The 23,699-nt window shown below is 37.0% G+C and overlaps 2 protein-coding genes across 3 annotated transcripts; one reads left to right on the top strand and one right to left on the bottom strand.

The window, feature by feature from the left end:
* Positions 1–292: 292 nt before the first annotated feature.
* On the bottom strand, positions 293–7,231 carry LOC114526496 (NACHT, LRR and PYD domains-containing protein 12-like). Its single transcript, XM_028548110.1, has 4 exons — positions 4,976–7,231; positions 4,757–4,804; positions 552–1,248; positions 293–298 (listed from the first exon to the last, which is right to left on the bottom strand). Exons 1-4 carry the CDS (start codon positions 7,186–7,188, stop codon positions 293–295), a joined length of 2,964 nt encoding a protein of 987 aa, XP_028403911.1. The 5' UTR covers positions 7,189–7,231.
* A 1,370-nt stretch (positions 7,232–8,601) lies between these two features.
* On the top strand, positions 8,602–22,175 carry LOC114526372. 2 transcript variants are annotated; one of them, XM_028547961.1, is made up of 9 exons: positions 8,602–8,781; positions 14,025–14,142; positions 16,873–17,585; positions 18,867–19,133; positions 19,254–19,442; positions 19,735–19,911; positions 20,310–20,360; positions 21,120–21,228; positions 21,660–22,175. In XM_028547961.1, the coding sequence occupies exons 3-9, from the start codon at positions 17,120–17,122 to the stop codon at positions 21,856–21,858; spliced, it is 1,458 nt and encodes a 485-aa protein (XP_028403762.1). In that variant the 5' UTR covers positions 8,602–8,781; positions 14,025–14,142; positions 16,873–17,119; the 3' UTR covers positions 21,859–22,175. The 2 variants fall into 2 exon arrangements, with proteins under 2 accessions (XP_028403762.1, XP_028403761.1); XM_028547960.1 differs by lacking the exon at positions 14,025–14,142.
* The last annotated feature ends 1,524 nt before the right edge of the window (positions 22,176–23,699 follow it).

The raw sequence follows: 23,699 nt of genomic DNA, 5'->3' as shown, positions 1-23,699 counted from the left end.
TTGACGCATTTTACAGGATTGCGGCCATTACGACTGTACATTTAGTAAAACAGTTTGCAGTTGTCTCTCTTAGCATCACTTAAATATTTAACACCTTCAGCTTTTAAATCATTGACACTTACATTTAGTTCAGTAAGTTTACAGTTGTCACTCTTCAAAGCATCACTTAAATATTTAGCACCTTCAGTTGTTAAATCATTGACTCTTACATCTAGTTCAGTAAGTTTACAGTTGTCACTCTTCAAAGCATCACTTAAATATTTAGCACCTTCAGTTGTTAAACCATTGTAACTTACACCTAGTTTAGTAAGTTTACAGTTGTCACTCTTTAGAGCATCACTTAAATATTTAGCACCTTCAGTTTTTAAATCATTGTCACTTACATTTAGTTTAGTAAGTTTAGAGTTGTCACTCTTTAGAGCATCACATAAATATTTAGCACCTTCAGTTTTTAAATCATTGTCACTTACATCTAGTTTAGTAAGTTTACAGTTGTCACTCTTCAAAGCATCACTTAAATATTTAGTACCTTCAGTTTTTAAATCATTGACTCTTACATCTAGTTTAGTAAGTTTACAGTAGTCACTCTTCAAAGCATCACTTAAATATTTAACACCTTCAGTTTGTAAATCATTGACACTTACATTTAGTTCAGTAAGTTTACAGTTGTCACTCTTCAAAGCATCACTTAAATATTTAGCACCTTCAGTTTTTAAATCATTGCCTCTTACATCTAGTTTAGTAAGTTTACAGTTGATATTCTTCAATGCATCACTTAAATATTTAATATCTTCAGTTTTTAAACCATTGACACTTACATCTAGTTTAGTAAGTTTACAGTTGTCACTCTTCAAAGCATCACTTAAATATTTAGCACCTTCAGTTTTTAAATCATTGTCACTTACATTTAGTTCAGTAAGCTCACAGTTGTTACTCTCTGGGCCATGGTTATCTTTCTTTAAAAACTCAGCCAATTCACGGATAGCAATGTTCGTCACAGTACAACGACTGATGCGAAGCTGTTTCAAGTTCTTGATGTGGTTTAAAAATTTGAACAAAGCTGCAGATTCTGCTGGTGCAATATTTAATTCATACAAAGTAAATGTTTCAACATCATCCTCAGACGCAAACGACGAAATCATTTTCATGACGCGATCTTCTTGCATTTCCCAAACACATTTTATCACGAGTAAACCTTTGACATTACTCTTGGCAATATGTCGTTTCTTTGGCATCCAGTCTTGAAATCTAGATAAATATATTTTGAGAGAATATTTTAGAAGTTTAGGACTATATTTAGACGGAAAGCTTCGTAGTAATGGCCATTTTATCAAAGAGAAAATTAATTCACAGAGTGAAAACGACAACACAGACTATCTTCAGACTAATAGTGATTTTGTTTTTTGTAGAAAGAAAACTACAAAAGTAAGAATTTCTCAAAAGAAAATATAAATTCTGTGACAGCTTTTTTTTCTTTAAAATGGTGTTAAAATAGTTTTTCTGTTTCGTCTGCAAAAAATTGAAGGTTATGGTCTTCCCATGTACGAAACAAAAACTATTGAATTCGTACTAAGCTATTTGATAAATTGTCGAAAACAGTAAAATATTACCTCATATCAGGGGCGTAGGAAGCATATTTAAGTTGGGGGGGGCCATTAACGTCTAGGGCACTTGCCTGATGACAAGGGCATTTAACATTGGCACGTATTGTATACTGTTAAAACGTCTTACATGCTAATGAAACATAGAAACAAGTATCATAGTTCTATATCATTAAAATTTTCAAAAAAATGTAGAAAAATTCATAACAAGAGTGTAATACTTGGTGTAGGGAGATCATATCCACTTGAGTCATCGTATTGTTAATCGCGGTAGCAAATTCAGTGCGGGAAGTACGACTGTACGAGTTCGCTATTTTTCATTTTAGCCTAAAGTTGAATTACATTGTTGCGTTGGCATAGACGTTTCCACAAAGAAAAAAGGCACTTTACCTCAGCAAAAGGGCACTTTTTCTGTGATTTTTAAAGTTGGGGGGGCCTTGGCCCCCTTGCCCCCCCCCCCTCCGGTGCCTCGTATTTTTGAATTACGACAACAAAACATCACTTAAATATTTTAAATATATCCATTCAGGTAATTTTAGCTTTTTCTTCTTTCTTTTTAATAATTTTGAGTCGTTTTTCAAGGTTTTTTGTTTGTTTTTAACTCAGTTTTCTCCTCGTCTTCGTCGCGGGGCATAAAAAACACAAAAGTGAGCCGCAGCAGAGTATCACGTGAATCACTGATGACTGATTAGCCAATCATATCGCTTCAAACCACCTCAACTGGCACCACTCTGCATTCGTGCAATGGCAGGTGCTTGTCCTAGGCTATAATGAATATTTCATTGTACAGCATGCAAAAAATATTGACTAGGAAACTGCACTGGAATCAATCAAAGTCATCAAAAGTTATAATTTCATCAAATCATCTGATAACAGTTATAATTATGTTAATAATTGTTTGAATAAAAAATAAGTACCGGGTAGCGCAAAAAAAAGTTAACCTGTTTGATTGAGTATAACTTCAAAACTAAGAGGCCTGTTACACTGAAATAACTTTCGTTAGATTCGTGAATGTCTAAATTAAAATTTGTTATATACCATGTATACCATGTGTATTTTGATACAGTATTCCCAGAGATATCGGCGTTTAACTTTTAATACGTGCTTTTGAAAAGTGCATTCGTTTTTAATTAAGCATACAACAACAAAGTACTATGCGTTCATTTTCTACCGTGCAATTCAACGTCTATTCATTTTGAAAAGCATGCCCTTCAGAATTGATGCAACGTCTTGCTCGCGTGACCATGGTGTCAAATGAACGTTGGATTATTTCATGGTTGATGTTGCGGAATTCAGTAACAATTGCTGCACGAAGCTGATCCAAATTGTTTGGTTGCTGACCATGCGGCACGTTCCAAATCTTGTGCTTTAGATACCCCCAAAGAAAGAAATCACACACTGTGAGATCAGGAGAGCGGGGAGGCCAAGGCCAATCACCACGTTTACTCATCACACGGCCGGGAAATTGACCACGAAGATACTGCATGGTCGCGTTACTGGTGTGCGAAGGAGCTCCATCTTGCTGCCAGAACATGACATTTCTATCGATGTTATGAATGCGAAAATCTCTTTGTACGACGTTGTAACGGATGATTCGTAGATACTCTCTGATGTCAAGATTTCCTTGGACAAAGTGGGGACCCAAAACAATTCCTGTCCTGGTCAAACCAACCCAAACCATAACTTGATCTGCTCCTTTAAAGAATTTAACATAATGATCGGGTGGGTGACCATCGCCATGAACTGCGTATTTCCTGACATTGCTTGTGTTTACTTCCGAATCTCAGCTGAAAACTGCTTCGTCGGATACTATTAACTGATCCAGGAAACCAGGGTTTTGCTGAAGAGCAGTTACAAATTGATTACAGAACGCCAAACGCTGCGCCGGATCACCATCTCTTAACTTCTGCCTCCGAATTAATACGTACGGGTGGAATTTGAGATCAAGTTTAACGATTCTCTGAAACGTGCGACGGCTTAATCCTGAACCATTTCGCCGCGAAGATCGTTCACCGTTTTCTGTGAGGGACTGTCGAACTAATTCGATGTTTTCAGCTGTTCGCGCCGTTCTTGTTTGACCGCTCTGTCCTTTATTTAGATTATGACAAGTCCCTTCTCGCCAAAATTAAACTTTCTAAATGTTTTAATAACGGTTTGTCTACTAGGGGGACTGGGGAGGCATGTTATCCCAATAAATTGGCCATCATCGTATGACTTCTAGAGCATTGTTAACCCTGGCATATTCTATGCAAACCCAAACCCGCTGTTGTATCGTTAAACGAGGCATATTAACAAAAGAACAACTGAGCAAAATTCATGCCAAACTGTTTCTTAAATTTGTTCGTTACCGAACGAATTCTATCCCCCATGGGACATAAAATATTTGGAACAAAGTCTAAACCAAAATAGCCAATTTCAATGTTTTAACGCTTTCCAACATGTCATAACACAGAAAATAAAAAGACCTTATCCATCTGTCAAATACGTCTATTTAAACTTTATTGAAACAGACGAATACCTGTGATAAAATACTAGGATTTGTCAACTCACTTTAATATGCCATTTTTAGCTAATTCTTCCACTTTTCGAAGATGCATATTTAAATTGAACCGCGATATCTCGGTCAAAACTGCATGAAAAACGTCATACTATATATCAAAATTTAATTTAGACATTAGAGACAGAGCCGTAACTAGAACGATAATTGGGGGGTTTTTATTCATATATTCAGTTCTGCCCGACGGATTTCTATTGTAAGCTATTGCACTTACAAAAGAAACCCGTCGGGCAGAACTGAATATATGAATAAACACCCCCCCAATTATCGTTCTAGTTACGGCCCTGATTAGAGAATATAACAAACATAATTTTAATGTAATAGCTATTTTAATTTTGAAGTTATACTCAATCAAACAGGTTAACTTTTTTTTGCACCACCCGGTACAACAACCTTTCACAGAATTGGCTAATCAGAATCATTCATAATTTATACAACAGGCAGAGGTTTCATGGAAAATTCTAAATGTCACTAATGCTAGGTAAGGAAGCTGTTGCGGATTTTTGTTGAGTTTTAAATTGATGCCAGCTAGCAACATGCATCAGCTATAATAATGCAATACTACCCAATACGCCTATAAATTATAACAATTTTTTACCTTTTGCATATACGTTCAATCACTTCATTGTCTTCATGCCCTGCTGACCTGATAAATAATTAAATGTGAATGAATACAAGATTATATAGACTAAATGATACAACAGTGAATAAATAATATAAGAAGATTCCCTTACATGCATATGGCTATCAAATTGAGTTGTGACTAGATACAATATAACTGGCTACTTTATCTAATTTGAAGAAAAATTAGGCATACCTTAACTCTCTCATCCTATCTCCAAGTAACCCAGCTACAAATTGGATCACCAAATGCCACCTGGGTTTATAAATGTGCTCCTCCAAAAATGATTCAACATTTTTGATATCATCAACCACATGTAGTGCAGCCAGAAACTCTTGAATTGTAAGATGAAGAAAAGAGAAGATATTTCGTCTTTTGTCTTTCAACTGATTGAACACACCAGAATCAGATAAGCCAGCCACAGATTCATCACTGCTTTTAAACTCAAAAACTAACTGGTTTCCTTCCATTCCATTCCTTGCAATTCCCTTCAACTTGTCCAGGTCCTTTTGAAGCAGCTCTGGAAGTTCCGCAGTCAGATAATCTTTGTCTACTGGTTTATTCCTGTATTTTGAATTGTGTTTGAACAGCAAAATCTTTATAGCTCTTTTGTACAGTTCAGTTATTGTTTTGGGAATATTACTATAGTTTCCATCCACCATTTGTTCACCAAAATCAATGCTGTCATATAATGTCAAGCACACTATATAGGAGTTGACTGGTATGTAACAGAAGCTTAATAGTTCTGGGGAACTCTTAATTATCTGCCATATCTCTGAACTTTTCATGTCATCATCGCAAAACTTTTCAACATACTTTTTTATTTGTTCCTCATTAAAACCTAATATCTCCACTTCCCAATCAAACTTCTGATGTCTATAAATATATTCTGCTGTAGGTCGAGATGTGATTAACACAGTGGCTCCAGGCAATAGTTTGCCTTTCACCAGCTGTTTAAGGATAAGAAATATATGACACTCTTTGTCAGGGCTGTTTATAATAATTTCATCAGTTAAACACTTTTGATCAACTTTAAGTTCATCCAAGCCATCAAAAACAAGAATGACATTTTTTGGGTATTTGCAAACAAATTGAAAGACAGTCATGCCGCAATGAGTTAATGACATATCAAGACCATGAGCCTCGCTTAATATTTCTCGAAGGCTTGTTTCTCCTTTGTTAAAATCACGAAATTTAATCAACAGTACAAATTTTCCATGCCAGAATCCAGATCTTTCTTTGTTTTGTTGACACTCGTGAAATATTTTTCTTGTCAGTAGAGTTTTTCCAATTCCAGGTCTGCCCACTACAAGAACAGTCCTAGGTTCTTTCTTATCAAATTTTTCTGCTTGAAATAATTCTGCTGGACTCTTGAGGATTCTTGAATTAGGGGGTTTTTCCAATTGAACATCATAAATCTGATGTCTACTTTCAAATTTTCTTCTGGGATTGTAGGCACGTTCCCTTCCATCTTGAATTATAACATTGATATAGATTTCCTCCAGTTTTCGACGTGACAATTCTTCTCTTCCAAAGTCGTCATGTACGTCAAATAAATTTTCGCATTGACTTTCTCGAATCATTTTCATTAACTCTCGGTTTATCTCTAGAGTTATTTTTAAACGTTTTTGTAAAAGGTACACGCTAATGAACTCCTGATCAGTATGGAAAGTTGGTCTCTTCCATGCCGACCACAACAGATAAACAATCTCAACGAGTGTCACTGCATCGACGAGAAAATTTATCGTGATGAAGCCGACAACAACTTGTTGTTTCTTTTCACCCATTGCATAAGTGCAGTCCACAAATGAAGAATTCGTAGTTGACCCTGTAACGTTCTCATGGAAAGCACTAGTTGTTGCTCTCATATTGGGCAAAAGACATTCAAAATGGGTCGGAAAATTTGACGTGGTTACGAGAAATGCTGATAATATTGTCAGTGGTATTATACGACAAATGATTAAATGGATTATGTAAGCCATGAAAACAAAATAACGATTGCTACCTTGATACGCCACTGGTGCCGCTGGCGATGCTCCAGACAATGGCTGGTTTTCTTCTACGCCCCCGTTCGTCGTTGTGTTTGGATTTGCGAAGAAGTCCACTCTGTGTCTCACCAGGTAACCGTACACGACACTACATACAACCACAAGTCCAAAACTTAACCCAATCTGGACATTGAGAGATAACGAAGGGAGGAATTCTTGGGCATATTGAAGACGACACTGTGTTTCAATGTATTTCCCCTTGAATAAAGACCTCGTGAGGTCACATTCTAGACTTGATTTCGACTCGTAACCACTCGCGATTCCAACCAGAACAACACCAATTGCTACAAACAAAGCAAGAACTACTGAACTGAACGTATTGTAACAGTTACGAGGAATCTGTTTTAAGCAACTATCCATGTATGTAAAGGAGTACTTCAATGATTCTTTGCCAGGAAATCAGATTTGATCACATTGTAACCAGCAACTGTTGTTATTCTGCACCAACACCCTCCAGGACTCATATGATTGGTTAAAACTGACCACTTCCAAGAATAATGTATGTGTTTCTGACCTCGAGATAAAAACTGGACAAAGGTCTTACACACATCACAAACTGCATCCCACTTATACCTGAGATATTTCACTGGCAAACTGCGGTCAAGTTTTCAAGACTGTCTTGCTGCGGACCCGTCGGGGTTGGGGTGTGCAGTCCCCCAATTATTTTTACATACCGTGCCGGTGGAATTTAACCCTAGTTTGTAAGATAGTTTGTTTCACTTTCACTCAAGCTGTGGACCACGCCCTTCCTTCCCAATTGACGCCGCCCCAACCCCCAATCCAAATTTTGTTCCGACGGGCCTGTACTGTCTTTGTCGCAGTGACTTTGTTTTTTTTCGAAACTGTCAGTGTGCGTATTCTTGGCAAATATCAAACATCAGGAAAACGAGGAGGGGAGGGGGCCCTGCGTAAACTGGGAAGGATTGGAGATAAGTGTCGCAATGTCCCTAATTACTTACACCATTAGTGTTTAAAAGGGTGTGGGCGAAATTTTTCCTAGAATATTGAAAGAATCAGTTCGGTTTTGTTAAAAACATTTAACCTTCGTTCAGGTATAAAAGAACCCGTGTATGACCTGCAACCATTCTTGAAATATCTTCTGCTGTAGGTCGAGATGTGATTAACACAGTGGCTCCAGGCAATAGTTTGCCTTTCACCAGCTGTTTAAGGATAAGAAATATATGACACTCTTTGTCAGGGCTGTTTATAATCATTTCATCTGTTAGACACTCTTCATCAGCTTTAAGTTCATCCAAGCCATCAAAAACAAGAATGACATTTTTGGGGTATTTGCAAACAAATTGAAAGACAGTCATGCCACAATGAGCTAATGACATTTTAAGACGTTAAGCTTTGGTTAAGACTTGTCTTTCCTTTGTTAAAATCACGAAATTTAATCAATAGTACAAATTTTCCATGCCAGAATCCAAATCTTTCTTCGTTTTGTACGCACTCATTACATATTTTTCTTGTCACTTACCGTGCATCTTCAACTTCGTACCCAGGGTTCTCTTTGGCGCATCTTAAAGCATGATCTTAACTCAATGGTCAAAGTTTAAGTGTAGTTTGTACAGTCTGAAATGTTTTATGTCTTATGATATAATATGGTTAAATTTCATGCATCTCTTAGAGAACTATAAATGCAGATATCAGATAGTCTCTCTTCCCTGCAGCCTCGACTTAGATATTAAATGGAACCAGATTGAGGAACAATGACTTTGCGTTAAAAAACTGGTGGTATAATTGACTATATACCTGCCCGAATGTCATCGTTTTGGCAATAAATGAAGATTGATATATCAGCGTGTGTGATATAACTTGGATTTCAGTATATCAAAAACATATCAGTTTTATTTAACGTTTTGTATGACGGCACTAACTCGGAGACGAAGATTGTTCGCAATTCGACACCAAACAACTCGTACACGTAGCCAGGAATAGCTGTGCGCATAGGTAAATCCTATATCTAATTTAATCTTATCTAGTTCGTTGTTAAGTGTCTAAACTATTATATTATGTTCTTCAATTCATAAGGACCATTTCATGCATGCATGTTCTGTTGATAATTCATATGGGCCTGGGGCCGGTTGCATCAAGCCCGTTTAGCTTAAACGGTGGATAAGTCAAAATTAAATAACACTCTTACATCTCTCTTGAATGAGTCAACTTGAATTCTACGCACTGAATATGTAGTTGTAAACAGTATCTTTGTATTAAAGTCAAAAACATTTAGTTCGCTTGTTAAATAAAACGATAAACTTGCTTTCTATTTTGAACTTAACCACCGTTTAAGCTAACTGACGGGCTTGATACAACCGGCCCCAGGTCAAATGGCTCACTAGAGATTATATACAGCGTCTTTTGTATTCTGTTTCAAAATCACTCGACCTATGCATGGAAGCTTAGGCTATCCGCCACTGAGTTATGACAAAATCACAACACGAAGAGATTGCCAGCTCTTTTAATTAAGGGTTTCGAAAAATAATTATGAAAAAGCACACTGCGTTGAAAAATTCGGCCTCAAAATTTTATTTTTACTCTTTGAAATCGAGTTTAGCTAAAGAGTATATTCAGTCTTGGAAGATTTTTCTTGCAAGATATCAACATGCTGTAAATGACCTGCAATATTAAGTGATTCTGAGTCACTTTACATGCACAATCCAATAATTCGAAAAGGCAACAGCATCAGTGTAATACATGAGTTATATACTGTATGTACAATCAGTGTTGTAGCTACGGTCTACATTATTGCCGAATGTATTCATCGGGAAACAAGGGCCAGTGCCTGCACGTGATTCGCGATTTATGCTGGAGTGACGTCACGCCTCAAATAAGATCAGTTCCAGTCCTTGTTTATCTTCCGTCTTCTTCACTTTGTTTTCATATTCAAACCACCTCAGAATGGCGGTCTCTCCTAAAATAAATCACATACTTACGGTTGAGCGATGATTTTAGACTTATTTTATATTGAGTGCTAATGACCATCGTTTGAATAAACACCCTGCAGGCCTGCACAGCGAATGACTGAATCCCTCCTATGGATTTTGATGTCTTGATATTGTAATCTTTCGTGCAATATTCTGTTGTTGTTTTTCGATTGTATTTTCCAACAAAAATCTGGTGATAATTTTTGGTCTTAGATAATTCCAAAGAGAGGTCTGATTTTACTTAGAAGTTATATTCAAAATTCACGTATATCATCAGTAGGAATCTCCGCTCATAATCAAGCTATATGTTCAGACCTATGTATAGCCCTTCATCGCGGTAACATGAATGGCGGTTCATGAAACTTTGTTTCACTTTCGTGGTTCTTTCATGAATATATATATGCTATATGTACAATCAGTGTTGTAGCTTTTACGGTCTTCTTTATTGCCGAATGTATTCACCAGAAAACAAGGGCAGTGCCTGTGACTGGGCTAAGGGCCAGTGCCCACATGCAACAACTTCATATAAAAGCTATATATCTCTCATATATCCCCAGCGCTATATAATCACTCTTAATGAAAAATATAATGTATATATTAGCCATGCTATAACCTCGCCAGCGAACATTGTAAGCGATTATCACTGCGGCTGATATCGTTTTATGGTGGAAACCGTGGAATCTCAGTATCCCGGATTATAGATATGCAACATTGATTTTTCGCGCTCTGAATCACTGATTATTTAGCTTGAAATGATCAGTTCAACTTTCCAATCGGAAATTTAATTAATAACTAAAACAGCTTTCGGCACTTTATCTAAAAATTCGTGGGTGTCCGAACAACCCTGCTGTCAAAAAACATGTCTGGACTAATGAAACGCGAGGTAACATCGCGAATATGCCAATGTAACAACTCGTTTTTAGACAGGTCGGTTTAGTAACATCAGCCTCACCGACAAGTCAAACAAAAACGACTTTAAAAACTATGAATGTTTCGCAAAAAAAACCTGAGCTGGTTACTGAGTGCTTAAAATTAAGGATCAGAATGGGCATGACTGATTAATTCAGATCTTAGAAGATGTCGTTAAATACAGAAATCATATTTGTATATTAATCTTTTCTTTTTTTCGATATAACTGGCTTACGAAGACTGGTTTGACTGAGGAGCGTTGCAATTGTAGGCATCGTGAAAAAAATCACTTTTATTGATTGTTGCATTGAAAGTAGTCGTTTTCACCACATCGCAGTATGGATAAAAATTATTCGTGTATGGTTTTGATAATGCACACCAAATAACACTATCGAGGTGATTCTTAATTGCCAAATTAGAGAACGCCTAAATAGGTATGACGCATATTGACAAAACTGTAATAACAAAGAACAATATATGGAAAAGATGAAACTGACAATGATTAAATGTCATTCAAAACGTTTTGCTGAGAACGTTCTTTTATGTACATATGTACACACTCGTACAATCTTCGTTGAAGGTGATTTACGAACGCAGTTTATCATGCATATTGTCCACACCATTGGGTCATCAACAAATTTCGCACTATTCAAAGAATGACCTCAATGCTCTTTCGGCATATCAATGAATTAGAATAATGAATATGAGCTCAAGCTAAGCAGATAGTGTTCATTTAATTGTGCGCTGTGTAAACCATGGCTGTTACTCATAACGCGGGAACACACGGCATTGCTTGTCCAGTTCAAACATGTCCATCAAAAATTCATTGTCCCTATACATCGTATTTGACTAATAGGATTATGAAGTTTATTTTGGTTTGGTGTTGATAATCATAAGAGCAGTTTGGAATTCTCTTTTAGGTTGATTTAAAGCCCAATATTACTTTGATCCCTCCAGAAAAGGTCATATCTTTACACGCAGATGTCGTCCAGATGACGACGATCCAGCAGGCTATTTGCGCAAGTGCTCCACCCTCGCCGCGCTTTGAAAAATTTCGCTCAGGAGCATTGAAATATACGCGACATTTTTTGCATCTTTGTGTTGGGACCGCGCGGAAGCACATCAAAATGTGCCGGGAATTGCGCGCGAACCAGAGCCAGGTTTTACAAATGCGAGGCTAAGAAAAACACAATCACGCATAAGCGCATTAATCAGACTATCAATTATCGCAATCGTGCGCGAAAGGATTATACTTACCCCATGATATGATATCATCTCATCGCTTCATAAACACCTGGTACGTCTTGTTTATAAAATTATGCGCAGTGTTTATGCATTTAATCGCACAGTTCGGAAGACCTCAATCGACTTTGGTCTCCGTACGAGGACGTGCTGATGATGTATTGTAGCTAGTTTTTTGCGTGGTGGCGCAATGCCACCAGAAAGCAAATTATGATCTGGCGATGAACCGATGTTGGTGTTAAGAGATAACACAATGTAATTGAATAAGTAAATAGCGCGCTCCTCCCGATATCTCGTGCGCCAGCCAGATTATAAAGAGCCTTGCAATTCATTAGAGCGGGGGGAAAAAGTTTAGCTGTGGTTTTGCTCTTTGGTGCAACATTCATTAATGTTTGCTTCGTTTTTTTGGAAAAAAGTTCATATTTTCTCGTGTTGAATAATCAGGAAATCAAAGAATTGAACACATACTCTCTCTTCCGCGGAGACTTTTTATGTGAAGGTTCATAGCCAAAGGCCTAAAGCTTACGTGCATTCAATGCAAAATTCAATCAAAAATTGCTACAACCGAAATACCTCCAGTCTAACCTCAAAAATTGCTAAAACCGAAATGCTTCGTAACCTCATAACCGTCCAACCGCAATAAATCTGCATTTTCATAGATATGCATCTCTGATGAGTCTGATCTTTACGAATACAGGCTGTTACATGAAAGCTAGCACTGAAAGCCAATTGCAAAATCCAAAAGTACAATTAAGTAATACTTGCCGATTTAAGCAGACTCAAACAAAATGTACAAATTCTTCCAGTTGATGGGGAAACAGGTACAGTGATACTGTCTTTTACATCGGAATTGTTCACACACTGTGAGCCACTCACTAGCAATGTTCCCAAGTGAGATATATAGCTTGTCGCCAGACGTAAAGTTTCTATCTTTGAAAGTTTTCTGTCGGACGGTTCTGTCGGGATTAACACCCTGAGTGTGCTAAATGCGGCATTAACACTGTGAGTTCTGCTCCGCTCCCTCGCGTTTGCCGCTTGACGCTGCTTGCTCAGACCTGTCAAACGCGACCTGCGCTTTTTCCTCTTCCCAATACGCTGCTCGTCAAAATCATTTAATCCTATTTCATTCACTTCTGCTGAAGAAGTATTTTCACGCAGTGTTTTATGGCTGCTTCTCACTTGAATTTCCATCTGTGCGGTAATATATCATTCCAATGTTCGACACTTTCTCACTAATTTGTCAATATTTCCTCGTATATGAAAACAACAGCCTGCTCCCCTCCGGCCGAACTTTCACTTCTCTATTTAGCTTTGGTGTGATGTAACACTCGCTGAAATTTCTTCGCTATTATAGCCACTATTCGGCGACCACCATGGGCCAATCAAATGTCAAGTTAAAACGAGTGAATTATCAGTACAATCCAAAGGCTGTCATGTTTCGACGGCCTGCCTGTTGCCATAAGTTGATCGCTTACAGCTGCGTCGTTCAACAAGTCTACGCGAATTGTACTATTATTAAATTCTTCGCGTGGTGTCCCTCTCTTGTCAAAATAACACGAGGATTATAACTGGTGGCTGAATCTGGGTGTGAAATACCTCATCGCTCTTTGTCAATTCTGATTATTTCTTCTTTTATAAAACAATGACGCGCGCGCAATCTGATACAAACGTGCCATTCGGAAACCCAAATTGTGATTGCTCTATATTATATGCTCTGTGTGTGCGCAGGTGGAATCAATTACAAAAGTCTGCGTATACTTGAGACACAATGTCGGCGCATATGTCGGTTTGATCTCTTAGAAGGTAAAAACGACCAACTCTAAAACTTTTATGCCGCAGACTTTTCTAGATTCTTCACACATCATGTGATCAAACTAAACCAATTTAATAATTTTCTTCGATAGATACCCCAATGCGAACCACCCTTAGAACACTGACGCGGGTGCTCCTTTTTCACATGTCAAACATTCCTGGTTGATAAACAAGGCAATTATAAGATGACTGAACACCGTTACCACAAAATTGAAACGTACAAATAGAATGAGCAGGTTGAAATTTATTGTAATCGCTTGATATAAAAATATTTTATTTTATCTAAGAAACACTTTTTCTTACCAGTCCGTGTTGATTTCCCCGCGCTTGGAAAGTTGGAGCAACAGCAGTGCTGTTGATGATCAGCATTATTTCAAATGTTGGTATATGACTTCAGGGTAATCATCTTTTCAAGTGATGCAAGGTGAATTTATATACATTATACATTTCACTGATACTGTTGGCCACACCAAAGCCTATTTCTCATATATCACCGACTGTCAGCGTGTTGTTTGTGTCCGGTGACGAAACAAATTTACTCAAAATAACAAAGGATTTCATTGAATTCATTCTTTAGTGATTACCGACAGTAGCCATCTCTCAGACTATTAGTGACACATGAGAACCAGGCTTAACGACGCTCTACAAGTGTCGTCCTTTAAATTCGTCGAGCGCATTCATTGAAACAGAAGATGCATATTTTTCGAGGAGTTTCATTATCCTTTGCATTGATTATGGAAGCTGAATAGACTTTTCCCCTTTTAGCTTTTAAGCGCGCAATGCTTGACGGTAGTTGATTATCAAGCAACTTTGAGTTGCAATATCGCTCTGCTTAGAAGCGATTTTGTTTGGTTGTAAAAAAACCTTGCCGATTCTTTTTGCTCCTTTGTTAAACTAAATCGCTCGTGAACATGGCGAAATCACAACTCAAATTGACTTTGATAATCAACTACCGTCACGCATTGTGCGCTTGAAAGCTAGAAGGGAAAGGTGTATTGGCAATTCCATTGTCTTTCGGCAAACTTTAACCCCATGTTGAAAAACAATTGGAGCTAAATTCAGTGACCAAACACGTGACAAAGAAGGCGCTCGTCAAAGTACTAGAAAGTACAGTGCCGCATACGTGTGCGCAAACTTTCATAACTGACGAAAAAAAAAACATTCACAATTTTGCTGATGCTATTCTGCTGACTTGCTTGTCATACATTCTCCAGCTTCTGTGATATATGGTAATTAAGGCACACGATAGCGCATAGCGGTACAATGTTAGTTAATAAGCAAACTCAATCTTAACTGCTGATTCACTCATTTGGTATCTGACCTTGTCGCATTACTTTTCAGTAAAATCATCCGTAAAATTTCAGCAGCAGTCTGCATTCATTATTATTTTCCATTCAGTAACGGTTTTTTGTATAATGATGAAGATTGAATAATCCCCAGTCTCCCGCGAAAAAGCGGGTTATGCTAATGACACGTCAGTTATTTGTACACATGATTCCCCTCATATATACGATTTCAAAATTGTCCTATCACGATCACCAAAATGGTCACATAATATCTTTGTTCAGACAACCTCTAATTATTTCGCAAATACACTTTCATGTTTTCCGCCCGCGTGTCACAGGTTAGATGTCGAACTCAAAACAAAAATCTACCAAATTCAACGCAAAAAAACAAGAATAAGAACTTTGTTTGGACATTTCATGCTAATATAGCAATATGAAGTTGAGCATAAGCCACCAGACTGGAAACAAGCCTCATTAATATGGAAACGATTTGATACGTGACTTCATCGTTTTCAAATCCGTCCACACGTATCCGTATTCCACTCTGAAGAGCGTTTTCAGATTTTTCCGTTTTCAGTGGGCGAAAACGCCGAATACGTGTGGACGGTACGCGTAACCTTAAGAATATTCTTGCGTTTTCAAATTCTTCCGGCATCGTGTGGACGGGGCCTTAAACTATACTCTATATATTCCGGCCTGGAAATATCGAGATCACGCTAAACTTTTAAAACAAACCCAAACAATATTGGACTATCGTTGAATAAGATGACGGTTAATATGAAACATTCAATACTAAATAATATCGATCTCAACTCTAAGCAAGATATAGGAAAAGCAAATTAAACAATAAAGTAGTTGATCTGTATGTTCCTGTTTTTGTATTGCCAACTTCAGGGCAACATATAACATAGATAGAAGGGGGGATTATATTGTGTTTTTGGCACTCATCTGAAACTGGAATAGTTCATAGTATTCATAATAAAATGATAATAATTCATGTAACTCACAGTTCATGTTTCATGTTTCATGTTTCATGTACTGAGTTGATTCCATTTGCTTGTTACAGTCACAGAAATGCTAAACGCATTAGGTTGATTTATGAGATATCATGCATGCTCATAATCTTATATTATTTTTCAATCTGGCCTTATTAAAACTAGATATACATGATGTGGCTTAGCAGCTGAGAAGTGTGGTTGAACATGTACAGGTTCGAGATTCCTTTTAACCGCAGTTATCAATTAAGACCAAATCAGTCGTGCCGCGTTGCCAAGTTTCGCTAGTCATGCTATGGCTAGCTTTTCAACAAGATTAATTTTTTGTAAAGTTTCCAAGCCAAGGACAGAAAATATATTTACAGGATGAAAAATGAAGTAAACCTGTCATATTTCCATTCTGGCACAAATAAAATTCTTCAAAATTTAACGTGTAAAAAAACATGTCGACTGGTCACACCTGCATGCGGATGAACTAGCCAAGAAAACTTTTATGAATTGCTTTAAAAGGCAAAATTGATAAGAGAGTCTGAGAGCACTTGCAATGAAACAGACAATCTCGTGATCATAAAATTCCATATCAAGGCCGTTTAGCATAAAACTTTACTCAAAGGCATTTTCTAATTTGTTTATGGAAGGGAAATCGACGAAAACAATTTGATTAAAAGCTGTTGTAGTATCCCGGATTGAGTATATTGTAAATATTTAGTATCAAAACGACCAACTGCAAGAACAATTCCACTCAGTTTCCCCCACTCCAGATCTCCCTACATCACAATATGCAGCACATGATGAATAAATGCTAAATATTTATACTATGAACGATAATGTAACTTTTAGATTTTCTAACTTCTGTTTATCACTTTCTAACAGGCTTTCCCCTCTGAAATGAGGAATATATTGCAGAACGTTTTGAGTTGCCTGATTTATATATGTCATCGAATGCCTTACAGAGGACAAAGGTGTGGCATTATTACGAGATTATCACATTTCAGTCCTTGACTCAGCGCATGCCAAACATTAATTAACGACTGTGTTGAGATTGGACACCGGAATTCGAGACACTTCCTATCACAGTCCCTAGCTGTCGAGGAGTCTAGAACGTTACTTAGACTGAAAAATGGCTAGCAACTATCGCGTATCTATTTGCGCTAACTTCGTGATCATTTTGGGCAGTATATTCTTCAAGACGGTCACACCATGTTCTCCTGATCCGAGTAAACCAAGCTACGATATTACTGAACTGGCAATACTTGCGCCAGTTGTTATTGTAGGACATGTTACGAATATTTCGGTGGATTCAAATATACAGATATTTACCCAATACTCTGCCTGCTTGGACGTGAAGGAAATCATCAAACGCGACAATTTTGTGTCTGTTCCGAAGAGATTCTGTACGAAACAATTTGGTACCGAAGCTATGTGCTTGTCTCATGTATATCCAAATGTTTCCTATTTATTTTTTCTGGATAATAATCTTCAAGCAAGATATGACGCTCATTTCTCAGCAGCGAGACTTGCGACTTATTTCGCGATCGCACAAGCTCGAAGAGGATATTGTGATGTGAAAAACTCGACAAATTGTGGTAATTCCATGATAAATTATTATTCTAAACTTTTAAAGCATATATTTTATTAATGCCTTGTGTCACGGAACAAAGTATGCAAAGAGTAGTCATCTTTCCTTCCCATTGCCCTACGAGCAGCGTGCTGGGAGAAAAATAACCAGTAAGCTAATATTCCAGGCAATTTGGTGAAAATTACTTTAACATAGCATAACAAATCATCTAGAGTATTTTTGCTTTCGGCAAAATTCTACGAAACCACACAGGGATATATGGCATCAAAAATATGAGCACAAGTGGCTAATAGCCAAATTGTCGGGTTTTTCCCACGGGTTCATCGATTACTAAATTGTCCAGGACACGCATGGCTCTATTAAAGGCCCGTTTACACTTCTAGGCGATTTTTGCTGCGATTTTATGTGCGATTTTTCTCTTTTGATGGATGTGAATTAGTAATTGGTTACGAATGCTCTGATGTATAAGAGCTCCTATTTAACAACAGTAACCAATTCACTCTTTCACATCTATTAAATGAAGAAAATCGCACATAAAATCGCAGCAAAATTTGCAAGAGTAAACGGGCCTTAAGAGTCGTTAACTTTCATACCAAAACAGAATATTGCAATTTCATTACACCACCAGCTAGCCACGCGCTGAGCTACCCAAAGACTAAATAATATTAATTGCCAATGATACAAAGATTAATTCAATATAGAAAACGAATTGATGCTCAATGTGACAATAAACGATAACTTTATTCTCAACTTAGTTAATCACCTTTAACACGTTTTCCCATTTTAAATGACGAAAGTGTGGGTTGAAAAAACTTTTTGGGTTGACTGATTCTGCGATTCACATAAATCAAGATTGTTATATTATTGTCCGTGCGCCGGATTGTTCATCAACGCGATTGGGAGTTGGAGGATACTGGAAATTCCAATTTTCTGTTCTTGCTATAAGATTTGGTGAAATCGCGTATTATTGCTAAGAATTCTCTGCTCATCTATATGATGTCATTTCCTGCTAGAGTCAGCCAAATCAAGTTGCCTTTGTGAATCAACACGTGCATGCACTTATAATCCCCATTTAAAATATGGTTTAAAATAAGATGGAAAAGGATGGTTTCCGCCCTTGAAATGAACTCAAAAACATTTGATTTTAAAACGCATTCAAACATTTGAATTCATAATACTAGAAACACAGGCTCATATAAAGTACCGCGTAAAGTTCCTGATCATTTTTTTAAGAAGATACGGTCACTGATCACTTTCTTCGGAACTTTCTTCTCCTTATTTTATCTAGTCCCACCCAGCATGGCTGATGTTCCAAAGCAATTGGTCGAGGCTGACGAAGGAAATAGCGTTGTTCTGACATGTCGTGCTTCAGGCACAAAACCCCACGTTGTCACCTGGCTCTTTGAAGGTTCAAGTAGTATACCACTATTTTCAAATGTTGGATATGACGGTAGCCTATATATTCGCAAACTTTCCAAAAGTTCAGGGGGGAAATATACGTGTACAGTCAAAAATGCTGCTGGTAGCATTTCTCACGACATTAACATCGTTGTTAGTAAGTATTATTCACGATATCTCTCTTAAACCGCGCACACGAAATTCTCTATACTGACATTTGTGGCTGAGGAAACAACGCTAAAACGGTTGTAAATGAAAGAATATATTTTGTCCTTAGAATTAAAACATTGCGGTGGCAATCTTATGGTAAATAAAAGATTGAATATTGCTTCTCCGAATTTTCCGGGTGAATATCCTCAGGACAAGACGTGTGTTTGGAGACTGTGTCCACGGCGCGGGAATCGAATCAAATTTAATTTTAACATGTTTCAACTAAATCCGTACGATTCTATTAACATCGATAATGGTAAGAGGTATGACATGCAGTCATGAGGCTTATCACACAGTCATGCAAGTATATCTAGTTTCTCTGTCTTAGTAATAAAGTAGTATCGTCACAATATCACAAATATATCCTAATATATATAGCTAATATGGTTCCAAGGCCTCCCTGGGGCAAGAGGGAAGGATGCAATTAGCTCCGGACCTTAGGTCTATGAGGTGCAGGTTTAGGGGCCGGGGAGCAAAATGGTGGAACGGAATGCCTGATGTAAAGAGCAACGGGATGTAATTTTTTGTTTTAACTGCAAAACTTCCAGAATGCAACACACATGGAGATTCTTGGAGGATATATTGTGGAAGTGTAACACCTGGTTCTTTTGTATCGCGATGTAAAAGCAAATGTGTCCAATTGAGATTGGTTTCAAGAATCAAATATGAACACGAAGAGCAACCTTTTGTTGGTATGAATTTCACAGTAGAACCAAGTCGTAAAAGTAAGTGTGTGGTTGCCGGTTAAAATTAAGCTGCGCATGCGATTTTGATGAAGATTTTGAGTAGATAGTAACTGCTCTTCGCAAACCTTGAAACTGCGTAAATAATTCACTCAACAGTCAACAGCATACGCTAGAAACAAAAATCGCCGACAAAAATTGCCCGTATATATAGCAGTTGCATTACGGATTAGGTGATGATGAAATAAGTTTGATTAATCCGTGAGTTATTTGTCATAAACTATATTCCCCTTATACATGCAAAAAATTAGACGGTTTTAAAAGATCTAGGTAAAATTTTTATCAGTATTTGGCATGCAGCATTTCCTAAATTAGTTTGAGCCGATATAAAAATGCGCGCTCGAGTAGCAAGCTAAACTCTGTCCACAAAATCTTTTCAGGAAGAACAAAGATGTTTGATTTCTTAAGATATTACTGCAGCAGCGATTCTGGTGAGTAAAGGTTGCGTTTTTCTAAATTATACTATCAATAAACGATAATCATCTCATTTATTGGAATAACAAAAACGATTTTTGTAGGTTGTTAGTTATCACATATTGCTTTTGTTATAAGCGGAAATAAAAATTAGGAAAGAACTGTTTGAGAGAAAAAGGAAACTTGAAGAGGCAAATCAATTCGATACTAACTCGTATTTTCCTTGAATATACATTGCACATCCACACATACATTTCCTTGAATATCCGTTGCCATTGCACTCCCCAAACTCACTATTTACTGTTTCAGTTGTCAGACCTCATGACCACAATTTACGACAGCTTAGACTATGTGCACATGGTACCGTTTTCGAGCGTTGTCACATTCGTTTTCATGCCAAAACAGTTTCAAACACCGTCAAAACGCTCGAAAACGACGTTCGTGTGCACATAGCCTAAATCCTCCTTTTCCGAAAACGGAATATTTGAAAACGGGTATAGGCTTCAGTGGTGATATATTGTGGAACAATTTACCAACTGGTAAAGGTTATCAACCTCATTTACCAACTGGTTGGCAGGCTTTACCTTGAAAGAAGAAATTCCTTGAAACATTGTATTCGTAAGTTAGGATAACTTCGCTGGGTCACTATCAACAAACCCGCATTGCCCTAAAATTTTTCTTAGGATGAGAATGAAGCAGATCGAAAAACTGTGGTGAAATTACATCAAGATTGGAATTTGTCGAAGCTGATATTTCTTTTATACTTTGTGTCATAGTAATCAAGGGAAGATATGTTTTTCACAATCCTCCGATTAACAACGTCAGAATTTTCGCTCTCGAGAGTTTCAAGGAACCGTATAGTCATAACACGACTTACGATATTGTGTAAGTATTCAGAGTAATAAGATTACGACAAACTACATCCAAATCAAATGCAATGCATGTGCTAGTCTTATTCAGTGAAATATCATGAATTTCTTTTTGGAGTTTTTTCTTTAGCAGGCGATTCTCTTCTTTTAACAAATGTTTCGTCGCAAATTCTCTTCTTTTAACAAATGTTTACGTCTGAAAATACTATCCTGCCCTGTTGGACTCACCGTAACATCATGAAGGACCGGGCGTCGGATCCATAATCATTCTCCCGCCCCACTGTATACTTAGTACTTTATCCCCCTCTCGTTCCTGCACGCAGGCTGCATAATAAAAGGACTACAATGCCTACTCAGCAGTGCCAAGTGTCCTCATTTTTTTATGTAAAAACCACATTAAAGATTCTGACTAAAGTCGACTTCTCGTGCACGCGCATTATGTTTTAGATACAAGAACGAAGACAAATATGGTTGTTATAAAGAGTATGACTTTAGAAATGATTACTACTACTTCATGACAAAAGGCAGTGGCATATTTAACGTGATAGCAGCCATACCAGATATCAAATCACAAGAAGCTGATTATTTAAAGGCGATGCTGAAAAGATACAAAGACAAGGATCCATCATGTCAACCATCAAAATGAGGAAATTCTATTCTCACAACGTATTTTATGAAAATTCTGGGAATTTTTTTTGATAGATCGTTATAATCAGTATTAATTAAATAGTAAAAAAAATCAGGGTATAAGTTCTTTTTTATCTTAAGGTTTCAAATTTTTCGCTGTTAGCCCTGCATGCAATTTATTTTATCGGCCTATATATATACATTTAGGTTAGTAAGTACTGGAAAAATATTTTTAAAAAATTAATTGAAATTTAAAAGTATAATAGCGTTAATGTCAAGAACTGACTAAGCCAGGCCTGACGATTTAGTCATGTTATGCAAATTATATGTTATTATCATTATTCATTTCTTTAGAAATTCATTGTTTTCACAGTCAATGGACGCCAAAATATTAGCATATTATGACTAAATTGTCGGGCTGGCTACGACACTGGACACTTCCCGAATTTGTTCCGGGACAATGAAAACTATGCCACTAACAATGGCTAACATTGCCCGCCTGGTTTCCAAGCTATTATTTTGTGTGGACTCAAGCAAATTCGAGATGTGTCTATTCAGGCGAATTCATTGTTTAAACTTTCTTGTAGTCGGTTGCCTGGGAGTAACAACAATATCGACAGATATGACCGAGACGATACATATACGAACATATACGCGCTATTACAAAGTTCCGGTACTCCGGATCTTCCTCAGTGAATTCAATTAAATCAGAAAAATATACTTTTTGTAACCGAAATTAAATTTTTTTAATCTAGTTGCAGTCTTTTTTAATTTAGCTGCAGGTCTCAAAAAGATTAATAAATCTCGTATCTTGCCTGCATATAACCTATATATATCCTATATATATGACCTGCTATGACCTAAAGGCTTCAAACTAGTTGTAGTTGTTGTGCAATTATCAACAAGAAGAGTCTCTAAAGCACTAGGGAAGAACCAGTAGTTTTTCATTTAAATAGTTAGTTCACCCTATACAATTGTTTTCTCAGTAAAACAGTTTTAAAAAATTGCAAATTTACACCCCGGAAGGATTAAAGGATTGCCAATTGGAAGTCAGTATTCTGTTGGACCAACTGACGTTTCAGTCTTAAAAAATGTATACAGGAAAATCAACAAATAAGTTAGGGCACGAATTATGTATGGTCTTTAGGTCAATATATAATATAGGGAACTGGGACGGGTTTCAGGATAAAGAGGCAGTACCAGTTTTTAGCAGTTAAACAAAGTGATAATTTAATAGAAAATTTTCGTAAATTTGAAATATCAAACGCTTGTAATCCAATGTTTCCTTGATATAGAACAAAATTGAAAATTATTGTTTCTTAGCCACGTTACTGTTTTTATGCGAAAAACAAGGAAATCTCATCCTTGCGTATAAAACCACCTTAGTATAAAAATGAATTACTTTAAAAGAAAAATGTGGGAATATTTATTATTCAATCATCATTAAATCGACATCCTATCAAACTCATTGAAACATAATTAATCATTAATGGGTCCAAAGTGAAAAATAAATATCGCCTGGACAATATGATCAACTGCATGAAATCCCTTCCGACAAGTTGGTTTGTGTGCCTGATACATTTTTGGATAAACAAACAATACGGAAATCCCGTTTGTGTTAAAACTCGCTAAACAACATCCGGATTAGAAAGGAAATCTTATTCGCAGTATCAAAGTTTTCATTTGTGTTTTAGCTAAATTGTTGTTTTACGGTAAACTTGTACACACGCGTGCCTGAATGTCATCAAACTTTCGAAAAGAGATATTACTTGTATATGTAATTAAGTATTGTTGCAGAACATGAAATGTTTCATATGACAATAAGAGTGTACAAATTTATGATTATATCGGTCAACATGT

The sequence above is a fragment of the Dendronephthya gigantea genome, unplaced genomic scaffold (genome assembly GCF_004324835.1).
Source record: "Dendronephthya gigantea isolate DGI-Jeju-01 unplaced genomic scaffold, DenGig_1.0 000038F, whole genome shotgun sequence".
In the NCBI taxonomy this organism is placed as follows: Eukaryota; Metazoa; Cnidaria; class Anthozoa; order Malacalcyonacea; family Nephtheidae; genus Dendronephthya; species Dendronephthya gigantea.
Note: the sequence above shows the minus strand (reverse complement) of the source record. Positions and strands in the feature narration are given on the sequence as shown.

What these genes read in the sequence shown, in the direction of transcription:
- LOC114526496 (XM_028548110.1), bottom strand. Translation starts at nt 7,188, where the DNA reads ATGGATAGTTGCTTAAAACAGATTCCTCGTAACTGTTACAATACGTTC. An exon ending in GATAGGATGAGAGAGTTAAG is followed by an intron (nt 4,805 to 4,975) that starts GTATGCCTAATT and finishes ATTATTTATCAG; the next exon opens with GTCAGCAGGGCATGAAGACA. An exon ending in ATTGAACGTATATGCAAAAG is followed by an intron (nt 1,249 to 4,756) that starts GTAAAAAATTGT and finishes ATATTTATCTAG; the next exon opens with ATTTCAAGACTGGATGCCAA.
- LOC114526372 (XM_028547960.1), top strand. Translation starts at nt 17,120, where the DNA reads ATGGCTAGCAACTATCGCGTATCTATTTGCGCTAACTTCGTGATCATT. An exon ending in GAAAAACTCGACAAATTGTG is followed by an intron (nt 17,586 to 18,866) that starts GTAATTCCATGA and finishes TATTTTATCTAG; the next exon opens with TCCCACCCAGCATGGCTGAT. An exon ending in AGTAGAACCAAGTCGTAAAA is followed by an intron (nt 19,912 to 20,309) that starts GTAAGTGTGTGG and finishes AAATCTTTTCAG; the next exon opens with GAAGAACAAAGATGTTTGAT.